Consider the following 12,398-nt stretch of genomic DNA (forward strand, 5'->3'; position numbering starts at 1 on the left):
CCCCTTGAGTCTCTAACATCAGAATCCGAACAAAAGACCTACAGGTCGGCCACAGCTGCCTACGATCCAGTGTGCAGGGTGCTCGCTTAAAAAAAGTGATCGGAGATATATCTTTCGATCGAGCTGCTATCTTATTGAACATGCGCAGAGAGTGGCTACTGCTTCAAAGCTTTCGACGAAAAGGAGCTACCCTCTCTGTCCATACTCGACTTCGCTGTAATTCCATTGAAAAAAAGCCGCGGGAAACAGTGACAGAGTAGAAGTTTTCCGGATATAGTAGTTTCATTTGTCCCGGTGTAAGAAGTCTAAGGCTTCAGATTCCTACGGGCCCTAAGCGGAACAATCGAGCTCATAGTGGAAGTCTTTGCCGGAGTTCTTCCGTTGGAGTTTCGGGTATTCAAGTTTGTATTATTCTCTCTGTAAGGGGTAAAGTCTAAGAAAGATTTCTATTGGGCATGCAACACTCCCAGAATAACACCTTGCAGTGTTAGAACTTATCTATTGGAGGTAATAAAAAGGAGGCATTTTCCGGCTAGACAGGTTAGGCTTTTCCGGGACAGGAGGTAACTGCTCTTAGGGAACCACAAAGTCAGAACTTTCCCCGCTCTATGTTCTCAGCCAATAACTATCAGACTGGGCCTATTAGCCCTGAACTCTTAGAAGAATGTCTAGGTAAAAAAAAGTGGTTTCTTTAGCTTAAAGTCTCTCTCTTTTCCTAGAACTCACGTTAGTCGGTCAAAGATTCCGTTGGAAAGGTAGATGACATTTCTGCTCTCGAGGAACGCCTTCCTTGAAGTTGAGAGCTTAGACCCGAGTTCTTTCTTTGACTTCTAGTATGAGTGTGCCAAGGCATTCTTTCAAGTAGCAAGGAAAGAAGCTTACTATTCTTTCGTTCAAAGTTAGGGAATTTCCCCAAATGGCTTGCGGAAGAGCTTTTCTTTACTATATATGCATCAGATCTATCTTATCGGATCGGATAAAGACAGTGACTTGCACAACAAATCTGGACTTGCTTGCTCTCATTCCTGAGGTTGAACCAGTCCCCCTTTCCTCGTTAATCTGGCCTATCGCTTTTGCCCTTGCCAGAGATAGATTCTTTCCATAGTGTCAATGCTTCCCCTGGTCTTTCCCACCGGAAATTCCAAAAGAATAACACCATGAAGTTTATCCACGAAGTGAATTGATTAAGTCTTCTCCGTAGGCAAACCTTTTTCCTATAACTTCCCAACTCAAATACGACTTTGTTTTCAAGGCAAATCCATTGGACAGATCCTTGCTTTTTGAATCCACATGAGGAAAGATCTTCTCGAGCTTTTATCTGTTTATATAAAAAGGCATAGGACTCCCTACTTGCAAGAGTGCCAGACGTAGCCTTGTGCCTGGCCATTGGTGGTGCTTCCGCATTCTTCCAAAGGACCTCTTATCGAGTCATTTCATACCTTTGGAATTTTTTTCTCTCCTATTAGGGACCTCTTTCCGTTGGGAGCTCTCTCTGTCGGTATTACCACTGCACTCGGTCAGTGACTCTTTCCTTTTGTGAACCGGAGCTTCTTACTAACAGCTACTTGACCACAGTCACTCAGTCTATTGTCTCCCGGGCTTTGGTTTTAGAGAGATTTCCGAGTGCTATTCTTACAGCTTGCCTTACTAATTAATGTGCCCCTTTGCTACTGCTGCCATACCACATTCAGTCCAATTGGCCATACTAGATAGATATCATATTTATGGAATAAGATTCACTCCGATGAACGCCTTGGTGGTGAAATGGTAGACACGCGAGACTCAAAATCTCGTGCTAAAGAGCGTGGAGGTTCGAGGAACGCCTCTTCAAGGCATAATATTGAAATGGAATAAGTTCGGCAGCGGATCGCGAAATCTTGGCGATCTTCTCTATCTAATGAATGGGGAGGGGGAGTCCGCTTTGAAATCGTCCGCCCTGCGCCCCGCAGTATATGATTCAACAGGAATCACACAAGGGTAGATTGATACAATCTAAACCTCTGGTAAAATGCCCCCCGTAACCCAGCAGATAAAGTACATTACATAGTCCGTTTTAGGGATTGGTGACTTACCCATTCAGTGACTTTGGCACTGGATGGACGTTACCAAAATTGGTACTATCGGGTCGGGTGAATGAAATAATAGACGCCTGGTGGCATTCCAGCCTTCCTTCTCCTTTCAGGACCTATCCTAAAGAGAATCCAGTACTTCTTGGTCGTGAATATCTGAATAGGGCGAACCACTCCGTGGATATCTTGACTTCGGAACAAAACAATTAGAATTAGGCTCGGTCAACTGGAATGTGTATTATCCATATAGGGGATCTTCCAATTGAGAAGATCCATCGACCTGAGACGAAGAGAAAGGTCTATCTATTTTATTTAGTTATTCAGTTGATTCATTATTGGAACAGATAGCAACAACAATTTCATCCGACATGCGTATTTTTGATTTTCCAATGGATTTCCATCTTTCATTAATGGAAATTTTTTTGATGTAGTGAGTAATAGCTCTGGTTGTTCGCTGTTCAAGAATTCTTGTTTAGGCAGTTCATACCATCCATACATAGTGTTTTGATCTAAGATTTCAATTCTTCCATGTTTCAGTAGTAGCATATTGTTCCATGGAGCTAAGTGGAAGAAACAGGTGTTTCTACAACTCTACCACCCAGTCAATTCCGTTTCACTTAATCCCTATTTCATGGCCACATATCTTCCCGGCTAAGTAATGGGAAACCTTTCTCCTGTTACATTACATGAATCCTATTTTCATTTCATCCGGGAAAAGCCATCTTTTTTTCAACAATGTCTTTGTCATTCGATCCAATAGCGTTCCGTTAGATAGGAACAGATTTGATAAATACTGATAACTCTCGGATAGAGTATTAGAACGGAAAAATCCATTAGATAATGAACTATTGGTTCTAAGCCATCTCTGGCGCTGAATCAACAATTCGAAGTGCTTTTCTTGCGTATTCTTGATAAACCAGCTTTTATATATAAGATGTAGGAGGATCTGTTTGGGAAGTAAGAAGCCCCTTTGATATCTCTTCATCTGCAAAGAATTCTCGATGTGAAAACACAGAGACAAAGGGCTGATCTTTGAATAGGAAAAAGAGTGGATCTGCAGGGTCCCAAATGAATTGGCTTATTCTATTCTAAAAAAGCCTTGTTCTTTGGAAGACCTATCTCGTCTCTAGTACTGTATGGTTCCGCTCTGCAAGAACTCCGAATCATTCTCTTGAAGCTCATACTTTTCATCATAAATGATCCGCTTGCCCCGAAATGACCCGGCCAAATAGGGAAATCCCAATTCATTAGGCCTTTCGATACAATCAAATAGAAAGCCCCGAGGGCGCCATATTCTAGGAGCCCAAACTATGTGATTGAATAAATCCTCCTCTATCTGTTCCGGGTCGAGGACTCCTTCTCCTTCCCCTTCTTCAAACTCCGATTCGTTTCATAGAGAAATCTCTGATCAACGATAGAACAAGATCCATTTTTTATCATATATAAGGGATTCCTTGGTTCGGACCGAAAAAGCAATGTCACTCGATCATTATCAAACTTACTGCAATCTTGGACTTTCTCCCCCCCCTCTCCTCTCGTTTCACTCGAGTTATTGAAACCTCTCGCTACGCTTCGAGTAATCAATACCTCTCCTTTTAGTCGAGTTTGTTTCACAACCTCTCCTTTTCAGTCGAGTCACTAGGGTGCCTCGAAACAAGTTCTCGAGTCACTAAAGTGCCTAAAGGCTGAGTGACTAAATACCTTATTGAAAACTAAAGCGCTAACGCGCCTTATATTATTTAGTAAAGCAACCTTTCGCGCTAGGCGCTCATGTTTTTTTTGTCGGGGTGGAAGCTGGCGGCAGGGCTTGTTTTTTTTTTCCGGATAGACGGAATTGGGATCTCTCTCGCATGCAAGCATTTCTATCGGGAAAGCCTCGCTTATTCAATTCAAAGGGCTGATTATTTATCAGCCTTTTTTCTCATAAGTAAGTTAGCGTTTGTAGGAGGGGCGGGATTATGATGAGTATATAAATCAAAAGCAAAAAGAAAAAATGGCAAGAGAAATTTGATATCGATGGAGGCGTTCCTCGGATGTGGAAAAGAGGGCAGGGATTCTCTACAATGAGACCGTAGACCAATTGAAAGGGATGTAGCGCAGCTTGGTAGCGCCTTTGTTTTGAGTCAAAAATGTCACAGGTTCGAATCCTCAAATGATAGGATCATCTGAGACTTCTCCTGTCATCCCTACCTATTCTTTCTCCTCTGAGCAGTAAGGAGGGATCAATTTGAGATCGATTCAAATTGGACATAGATAATCTTTCAATTTCTCATATTATATATAATAGTATAGGCGTGGAAAATTTATTGGGGTTATAAAAAAAAAAAAGAATCCTCGTCTTTACAGTCTTATTAATTGTGATAAGAAAGCGCTCTTAGTTCAGTTCGGTAGAACGTGGGTCTCCAAAACCCAATGTCGTAGGTTCAAATCCTACAGAGCGTGATTCCGTTGCTCTTGTTAGGTCAAAATTAGACTGAACTCAAATAATTGAACAGCACTCATCTTTCCATTGGGTGTCTGCCTATCTGGCTAATTCGTCTAGATCTGATCAAGATGCTTTCCCAGGGGTTCCTCCACTCACCCATTGGTAACCTAGGGAACTCACAAGCGCTTGCACTGGAACAAGACATATCAGCTAATCCGCTTCCGTACCAGAAACCTCTGATAGCAGCAGCAGTTAAAAGAGGTAGGGGAATGGCATTTTGAGAATCTGCTTTTGCACCCCCGGAAAGTACTGATATCAGATTGAGTACTACATCCCACAATAGGTATTTGCTTTTCTTCTTTATCGGTCGTCAAAGAGAGAAGAAGGATTGGCACAATTGATTAACTAGCTGACCTTCCAGCCCGCATCTAACTAAGGAAAGCTATAGGGAAGACTCTACCGTACCGAAGCCCTAAAATATCATAGCAGTAAGCGTGCCTATAACCTATAAGGGGAATAGTCTTAAGCTACTTTCTTCTTGATGCTCTGTAAGCACCATAAGGTAATGAATTCATCTTACTCTAACAACTGGCTATTTTTGATTCTGCTTTTCCACCTAGACACCTACTTCAACGTGCGTAGGCCTCTTCTCCTATGCCGTAGCGGAGTAGCTTTGTCCGTCATTTAGCATCAGTTCTGAAGCGGCTGCAGCATCTGTTGTCACTTTCACCACCCCACTGTCCCTTTGCTTCTTAAGCTGCTAGCTCGATATTATGGTCTGGCTTTCCAGAAGGGGTTAGATTGGATTATCTATAGGGGAGGCTCTAAGACCCTTATATCGAAAGATTTGATTTGCTATTTGAGTTTCGGACCTTGATTACTTTGACTATATTACTAGATCGATAGCCAAAACTACTCGAAAAAAAGGATAGGAGATTATCCTCTTCATTCGTGGAGTGTTCTCCTCGTTGGTTAAATGTTAGGATGGACCACCTAGAATAAACGGGAAAGCCTTCTACCCGAAACCTTCTACTTAGTCCCACGAAGAGAGATAGATGCAGCATACCGTAGTGCTCCCCAGCTAAACCTTCGACATGCATTGGAGCAAGGCGGATAACCTTCTAACAGGGGCCAGGAGGTAATTTATTAGATTTCGAGATAGCTCTCACCTTCCCAGATAAAGATTCATTCTGTCTTATTCAGGTCCGGAAGAAGAAGGATCAGCAGAACAGGAATCTGTCCGCCGGATGAGGTTGGTCTACGATCAGAGCTCAGAAGATGATCGCCCGGAAAGTTTCTTTCGTCAAACCTCTCCCACGCCCAATCTTTACATTAGTGGACGGACACCGCCCAATCCTAGAACAGGAATCTTTCAATGTCGACCACAAGATAAAGAAACCGATGCAAGCATTAGTTCCACAACGAATCGGCTTATAGTCATTCCTGGCACTCGGCGCATGTCTTTGATCAACCCCGGTTCCGTCACTCGTATCTGGTTGAACCAGTACTTCCTTTCCGCCGTTCCTAGGGACCACCCACTCCCGTTCCCATGAGTGATCCGAGACAGTACGCGGAGATTAATCGGTCTCTTTTGGTTCTCATTCCAAAAGTTGAGCAGCCTGTTAGCATAAAAATGGCAATTATCCTCCTTCTATTCGTTCTGGATACGGGCCTAGTCCTGAGTGCGCTGTCTGTCTTCTCGGCTGGCCCAAACAACGGGATTGGTCCTGGGATTAGCACCAAAATTTCTCGGCATCTCATCCTCCTGTTGCTGGTCATTTCCTAAAGGATCGAAGGTTCAGCCGACGCCTCAAAGTGGATTTGTTGTGCGAAGGGTGCGACCGGGATTTAGAGTTAGAATAGCGGGGAAGACTTGACCTCAGGCAGCGTGAAACCAGTTTATTTCATTCGATGTAGTGGTCCGATTGCCTAGTGGAAGCCCTGAGGCACTTGATTCTTGCGTACGCTCGGCTCCTCTACCAATCACCACAGCGCGAGATGCGCAAGAGTGACCCATCTCTCCACACCAACTGGACCATACAATACACTCTTTATAAGAAAAAAAGATTTGGAACCGAAAGATAGGAAATAAATTGACTTCCAGAGCGGAAGGGAATACTTAACCACGCCTCGAGTCCCAGTCTCCTAGTGGTGAGATGGTAAAGGGCAATGTCCGGTTCTGGCCAAGAGATGTCTTTGCTCCGTCCCCCTTCTTGTTGGTTGGCACAAGCCCTTGTAGTAGTAAGTCTTTCCTCCGGCCGGATCGGATGTTAGAGTCAATTCCATTGTAGGTTTGACCATTAAGTGAATGCAAATATAGGTAGAATTTGAATCAACGACCTAAGAGTCTTCTTTTGCCTATCGTAGTTACCTTGATGTGATAAATGGTCCAACTTTCTTGAAAGATATCAGATCTTTCAAGTCCTGCTCATATACATACTAATATGATCGCTACCAGGTCATCCCACTACACACCATCAAGCAACCACTACTGAAGCTATCAACTCAATTCTCTCGTTCGAATGGGGAGATAGATAAAAGAAACGAAACTCTATAAAATATCATAAGAGAAGAAGATTTTCATTCCAGCTTAAATAAGTAAGACTTGACTCTTTTCAAAATTCCGATCAACAACTTGGAGGGATGGCTGAGTGGCTTAAGGCATTGGTTTGCTAAATCGACATACAAGAAGATTGTATCATGGGTTCGAATCCCATTCCCTCCGGCGCGGGAGTGAAACAGGCGGGCGAAATGAGAAGAGCACTACTTAGTGACTAGGAGCGGGGAGCCCGTTGCGCGTAGCGGGCGGATGTAGCCAAGTGGATCAAGGCAGTGGATTGTGAATCCACCATGCGCGGGTTCAATTCCCGTCGTTCGCCCATAAGGGATAGGTACTCATTCACAAACAACAAAGATAGAATAGGAAGGGAGACCGGGCACCCACAACGGGTCAGAGAAGGAAGTCAAGACTAGAAAAGACCCCGAAGAACGCCTCTAGATACCTCTTCCAATACCAGGACAAACAAGCAAGTAGTTCTTCTACGGACCTGGAGGTCCTCCTTTAGCTGCACTTTCAAGGGATAGCAGCAATGGTTCCCTCCACACATCGGAAGTATGAACGATGCACAGAGTCATACCAGTGATTTGGAGGAAATCTCTCGAAAAAGTATTTAGCGCCCATTTTGGCCAACTCTCTATCATCTTTCTTTGGCTGAGTGGCATGTATTTCCATGGTGCTCGTTTTTCCAATTATGAAGCATGTCTGAGCGATCCTACTCACATTGGACCTAGTGCTCAGGTGGTTTGGCCAATAGTGGGCCAAGAAATCCTGAATGGAGATGTGGGCGGAGGCTTCCGAGGAATACAAATAACCTCTGGCTTTTTTCAGATTTGGCGAGCATCTGGAATAACTAGTGAATTACAACTTTATTGTACCGCAATTGGCGCATTGGTCTTCGCAGCCTTAATGCTTTTTGCTGGTTGGTTCCATTATCACAAAGCAGCTCCAAAATTGGCTTGGTTCCAAGATGTAGAATCTATGTTGAATCACCATTTAGCAGCTACTAGGACTTGGGTCCCTTTCTTGGGCAGGACAATCCAGTACATGTATCTTTACCGATTAACCAATTTCTAAATGCTGGAGTAGATCCTAAAGAAATACCACTTCCTCATGAATTTCTCTTGAATCGGGATCTTTTGGCTCAACTTTATCCAAGTTTTGCTAAAGGAGCAACCCCGCTACGCGCCTTGAATTGGTCAAAATACTCGGAATTTCTTACTTTTCGTCGCGTCTTCGATCTAGCAATCTTGGACAATTGTTTTGATGAGCTGTCACTAAACTAAAAAAAGAGAGAAGAGAAAGAACTGGGAATGGGCGCCTGGTTGCTTGCTTACCAAGCCATCCTGGCAAGCTCCTCCAGTTCGATTATTATTCTTGACTTGACTTTGTATAAAAACTACTCACTATCAAAATGAAAGACGATCGATTATCTACCCAAGAAGATAGAGAGTCCCACATACGAGAAAAGGTCACAAATAGAGTTGAACCAAGTAACATTGCAAAGGCATAATGATAGTAGGGTCGGGATATCCCCGCCCTCCGAACCGGACGTGAAGGTCTCCCCTCATCCGGCTCTCCGCAGGGGAATCTCCACTCACTGCTTCCCCTAATATCCTCCCTTTACCACATCATGGGGGTTTACAGGAGATCCCAGAGGCTCGCTCGGAAAGGCTGCTATACCATACCTTTTGACTCAACTCTACTCTAGTAGTCACTAGACTCACTAGAATAGTCCGTCCGGCTGCTCTTGCTGAAATCATTACTCTTCATTCTCCCGTGCTCTAGCAATTGCGCTCCCTAGACCACTACCATGTAGTTAGGTAGGGGCATCCGTAATGACGGGAATCTAGGAATGAATGGGGATCCCTATCAATAAGAATATGAAGAATATCTAATTAGTTACACTACCTTTCTCTCACTCAATAGATCTATCTGGTCTGATACGGTACAGTACAATACGAGACGATGGAATGCTATGGGATGGATGGTAGAGGGATGCCTGCGCTCAAAAGCGATGATTCACTTGTCCCCTTGTCCATAGGGACCTCGTGGCATACAACCGAAACGACTCCCGCTAGATAGCCGCCCCTATCTCTCTTTTTACAGCCTCGTGGACGGACGAAAGAAGGCAAGTTACAGAACGGTGCAGTGAAGGCTCGCGAAGTAGACAGCAAGCAACTGCTTTTCAGCCCCCTCTCTATTATATTAGTAAAGAGAAGGGGACTCTATCAGGATCTTACGAATCTAAAGATCTCAAAATTGAAGAACGGACTCTTTTGCTCGCCCCTATCTCTAAGGCAGCGTAAGCACTTCACTCGCTAGGGGATGGGATTCATTCACTTGCATTCCTGCTAGCACTACAAAAAGCTCCGGTCTTAACGCCCTTACTACTGCTGTGCAGCCTTTCCTCGGGTTCGTAGAGTCGGGTTTCCCGTTTACCCACAACGGAGGAGCCGCCCCCCACCAGGCAGGCGGCCACGGGTCATAACGCACTCTTCGCACAACAAATCCACTTTGAAGTTGACTTATTCGCTCGGCCAATCGTCGGAATGTGTACGAGATACCATAAGGGCCCAATATCTCAATAGCACCTTTGTCTAAAGCTTCGAATGAGACTTCATATCCGAAACGCAGGAACGATCTGACTAGAAAGTCATTCAAAACTTGATCGAAGAACCAGCGTTTATTGAAGAAGCTATAGAGTCGATTACAAAAAGTACTAGTTTGAAAGGCTCGTTGGAATTGATCCGCTACGGGATTTACATTATACGCAACAAAAGCACCTGAAGTACTAAACAGAATAGGTATTAGTTTGGTAATGGTTGGAGCAGCAAACTCGGATTCGGCAAGAATCTCATTTTTTGGTAGTACGAGGGGGGAATTGGCCCAAAAATTGGATAGGGGTCAAGACGCAGTCGGGCGCCGGCGGCTTACTCAAGTGCCCCCCGAACCGCGCGAAATGGTCGCCTATTACACGGCTCACTAACTCTGCCTGGGGTGGGGGTACGTACCTATTTATTATTCGTCGCCGGTCCGGCTTAATGGAGAAGGAAATTCATTCTTAATCTAGAGAGTTCCCTTTCGTTAAGCGCATCGAGCCAAAAGACTTTTCAGTCAGAAAATTAGGAAGCATGGACTCATTCTACTCCTCGCGGCGGTATTGCCACATAATGGAATAGATAGCATCTTTTTCCTTTTGAGTTTGAAAGGGAAAAGGAATATGGTTCCCGCCATTATAATAATGGCGAGACAAGGCTTGCAGACCTTTTAGTCGACTAACTGGCGTTCCTCGACTCGCGAAAGGAGCTCACGATAAAAACCCACCGGATTTGATTTTTCCAATATTCAATTGATCGTATGGAAAGACGCCTACACGGAACCTATACGAAGGAGCAAACAAGCAACGGCTTCGCCCCTACTTGACTTTGATTTGACTAGGCATTGATTCCCATCTCGGTCAATCAATCGGCCCTCCTAGGACTGTTGTTTCAAGAATCTGACCTTAGCAACCCGAAACGTGAGCGGGGAAGCTGACTACACCTTACCCCTTGACTTCGATTTCCGCAGTGCTCTATGAGACGACTGCGAGCACATATCTATGGATCTATGTCAACCAAAAGCAACCACTCTAGCAAGTCTACCAACCAGCACAGATCCTTCCAAGCAACTTCCAACTGCGCCAACTAGAAAACTTATCCGCTTGTCAATTCTTTCTTATCTTACGATATTTCTAATTACCTAAATAGAATAATAAATACTGTAGTTCGAACGAAAGCTCGACTTCCTTCTTCTTTTGGATCTGCTTTGCCTTGCTTTGCTACCGGGCTTCTAGCTGCCCTTCCTCCACCGTTAGCTCAGTAGAGCATTTTCTCCTCCACTCATGTCACGGATTCAGTTCAAAAATGACAACAGTCTCTAGTTTACAATGGCTCAGAAGTATGGTTGGAGATGGTGCTTATCTTCCTATTTCTCATGTCGGTTCAACAACTCTTGCTACCACAGAAGGTAGAATACCAGTTAGTGATGTTCTTCTTGTTCCTACTAAAAAAGAATCCTTGCTCTCAGTCTCTAAATTTCCCCCTTGGTCCTAAACCATGCTCAGTCCTTGATTGTCAGCTGCTAGAACAAACACCAGACACCTTTCAAGAAAGAGCAAGGGCGGCCGGGAAAGAGAAATCGGATTAGCCTTTCATCGATCCCCGAAGAGAAACATTTTGTTGTTGAATCTGTGAGAAAAGCATAAGGATAGGTGAGGATAGATTCTGTGGATTCACTTTATCGAACGAATATGAGAAGCTTAGCAATTCATCTCGGTTAAAGGATTCTACGGCGAGGGTTTAAGCGCATAAACTGCTTGGAGAAGGACTTCTGACAAGGCGGCTATCTTGATAGAAGCAATTCTCTTTTGAAAGACTTTCATAGAAGTCTTCTTACAAAGCAAATAGCATTTCCTATTGATTTGTCCCCTGGACTGGTGGACCTATTCTGATTCTGAATTATCCGTCGCTACGCTGTTCCCAAGGACTAGCAAAATCGAAATAGCGAAATTCTTGGGTCATCTCAATGGGTTCAGAAACCACACGTTTCTCTGGATCATCATAGCGTACTTCCACATATCCACTCAGAGGAAGGTCTTTTCGTAATGGATGACCCTCGAAACCATAATCTGTTGATATACGGCGTAGATCCGGATGATTGATGAAAGAAACACCAAACATATCCCAAACTTCTCGCTCCCACCGGCCGGCTGATGGAAATAGACTTACTACCGGAGATATTCGTGTTACTTCGTCTGCACTGGTTTGTACACGAATGCGTGAGTTATACCGAGTACTCAGTAAATTATAGACCACTTCAAATCTTCGTTTTCGGGAGGGATGATCAACTCCGCAAATATCGATCGAAACTTGAACCCTTGTATAGGTATGCAATTTGAGAAAGCACAACAATTGAAATAGGTAGTCCGTATTGGTATCAGATCTATTCCCATGTTCCGATCTTTCCATTTTTTTGACCCATTTCTTGGGTAAAGTCTCCCAACTATATTTGAAAATGGATTGGTTATCCATAAAGATAAAGAAAGCTTTCTTGTAGTTCCGCTTCTTGCTCTTCAAATTCTGAAAGACTCGTCGGAAATTGCCGGTGCCGGTTGGTCCAACCAAGAAAAGCATGGGAGTCTTTGGGCATTACTTGGGTCGAGTTAAGTAAAGACTGGTTACCTATAAAGATCCCTCACTGCACACTTTATCTATATCTGTACGCATTTATTTATTTTTGAGAACTCGATCTTGTAATCGAGAAAACTCGTCCGAGAGGTACTTTTGTCACGAGCTGGCTTAACCCA

The 12,398-nt window shown here is 44.0% G+C and overlaps 2 protein-coding genes and 3 non-coding genes across 5 annotated transcripts.

The window, feature by feature from the left end:
- The first annotated feature begins 4,437 nt into the window (after positions 1-4,437).
- On the forward strand, positions 4,438-4,511 carry trnW. Its single transcript has one exon. It is a non-coding gene; the product is annotated as a tRNA-Trp (tRNA).
- A 2,620-nt stretch (positions 4,512-7,131) lies between these two features.
- trnS lies at positions 7,132-7,219 on the forward strand. The gene has a single exon. It is a non-coding gene; the product is annotated as a tRNA-Ser (tRNA).
- Positions 7,220-7,299: 80 nt separating this feature from the next.
- trnH lies at positions 7,300-7,373 on the forward strand. The gene has a single exon. It is a non-coding gene; the product is annotated as a tRNA-His (tRNA).
- Positions 7,374-8,422: 1,049 nt separating this feature from the next.
- Positions 8,423-9,951, reverse strand: nad5 (NADH dehydrogenase subunit 5; one part of a trans-spliced gene, as the record gives it). Coding sequence (YP_006665974.1) covers positions 8,423-8,570; positions 9,558-9,951 — 542 coding nt within the window.
- Positions 9,952-11,550: 1,599 nt separating this feature from the next.
- On the reverse strand, positions 11,551-12,123 carry nad9 (NADH dehydrogenase subunit 9). The gene has a single exon. The coding sequence runs from the start codon at positions 12,121-12,123 to the stop codon at positions 11,551-11,553; it is 573 nt and encodes a 190-aa protein (YP_006665975.1).
- Positions 12,124-12,398: the final 275 nt, after the last annotated feature.

Source organism: Raphanus sativus, mitochondrion (genome assembly GCF_000801105.2).
Source record: "Raphanus sativus mitochondrion, complete genome".
In the NCBI taxonomy this organism is placed as follows: domain Eukaryota; kingdom Viridiplantae; phylum Streptophyta; class Magnoliopsida; order Brassicales; family Brassicaceae; genus Raphanus; species Raphanus sativus.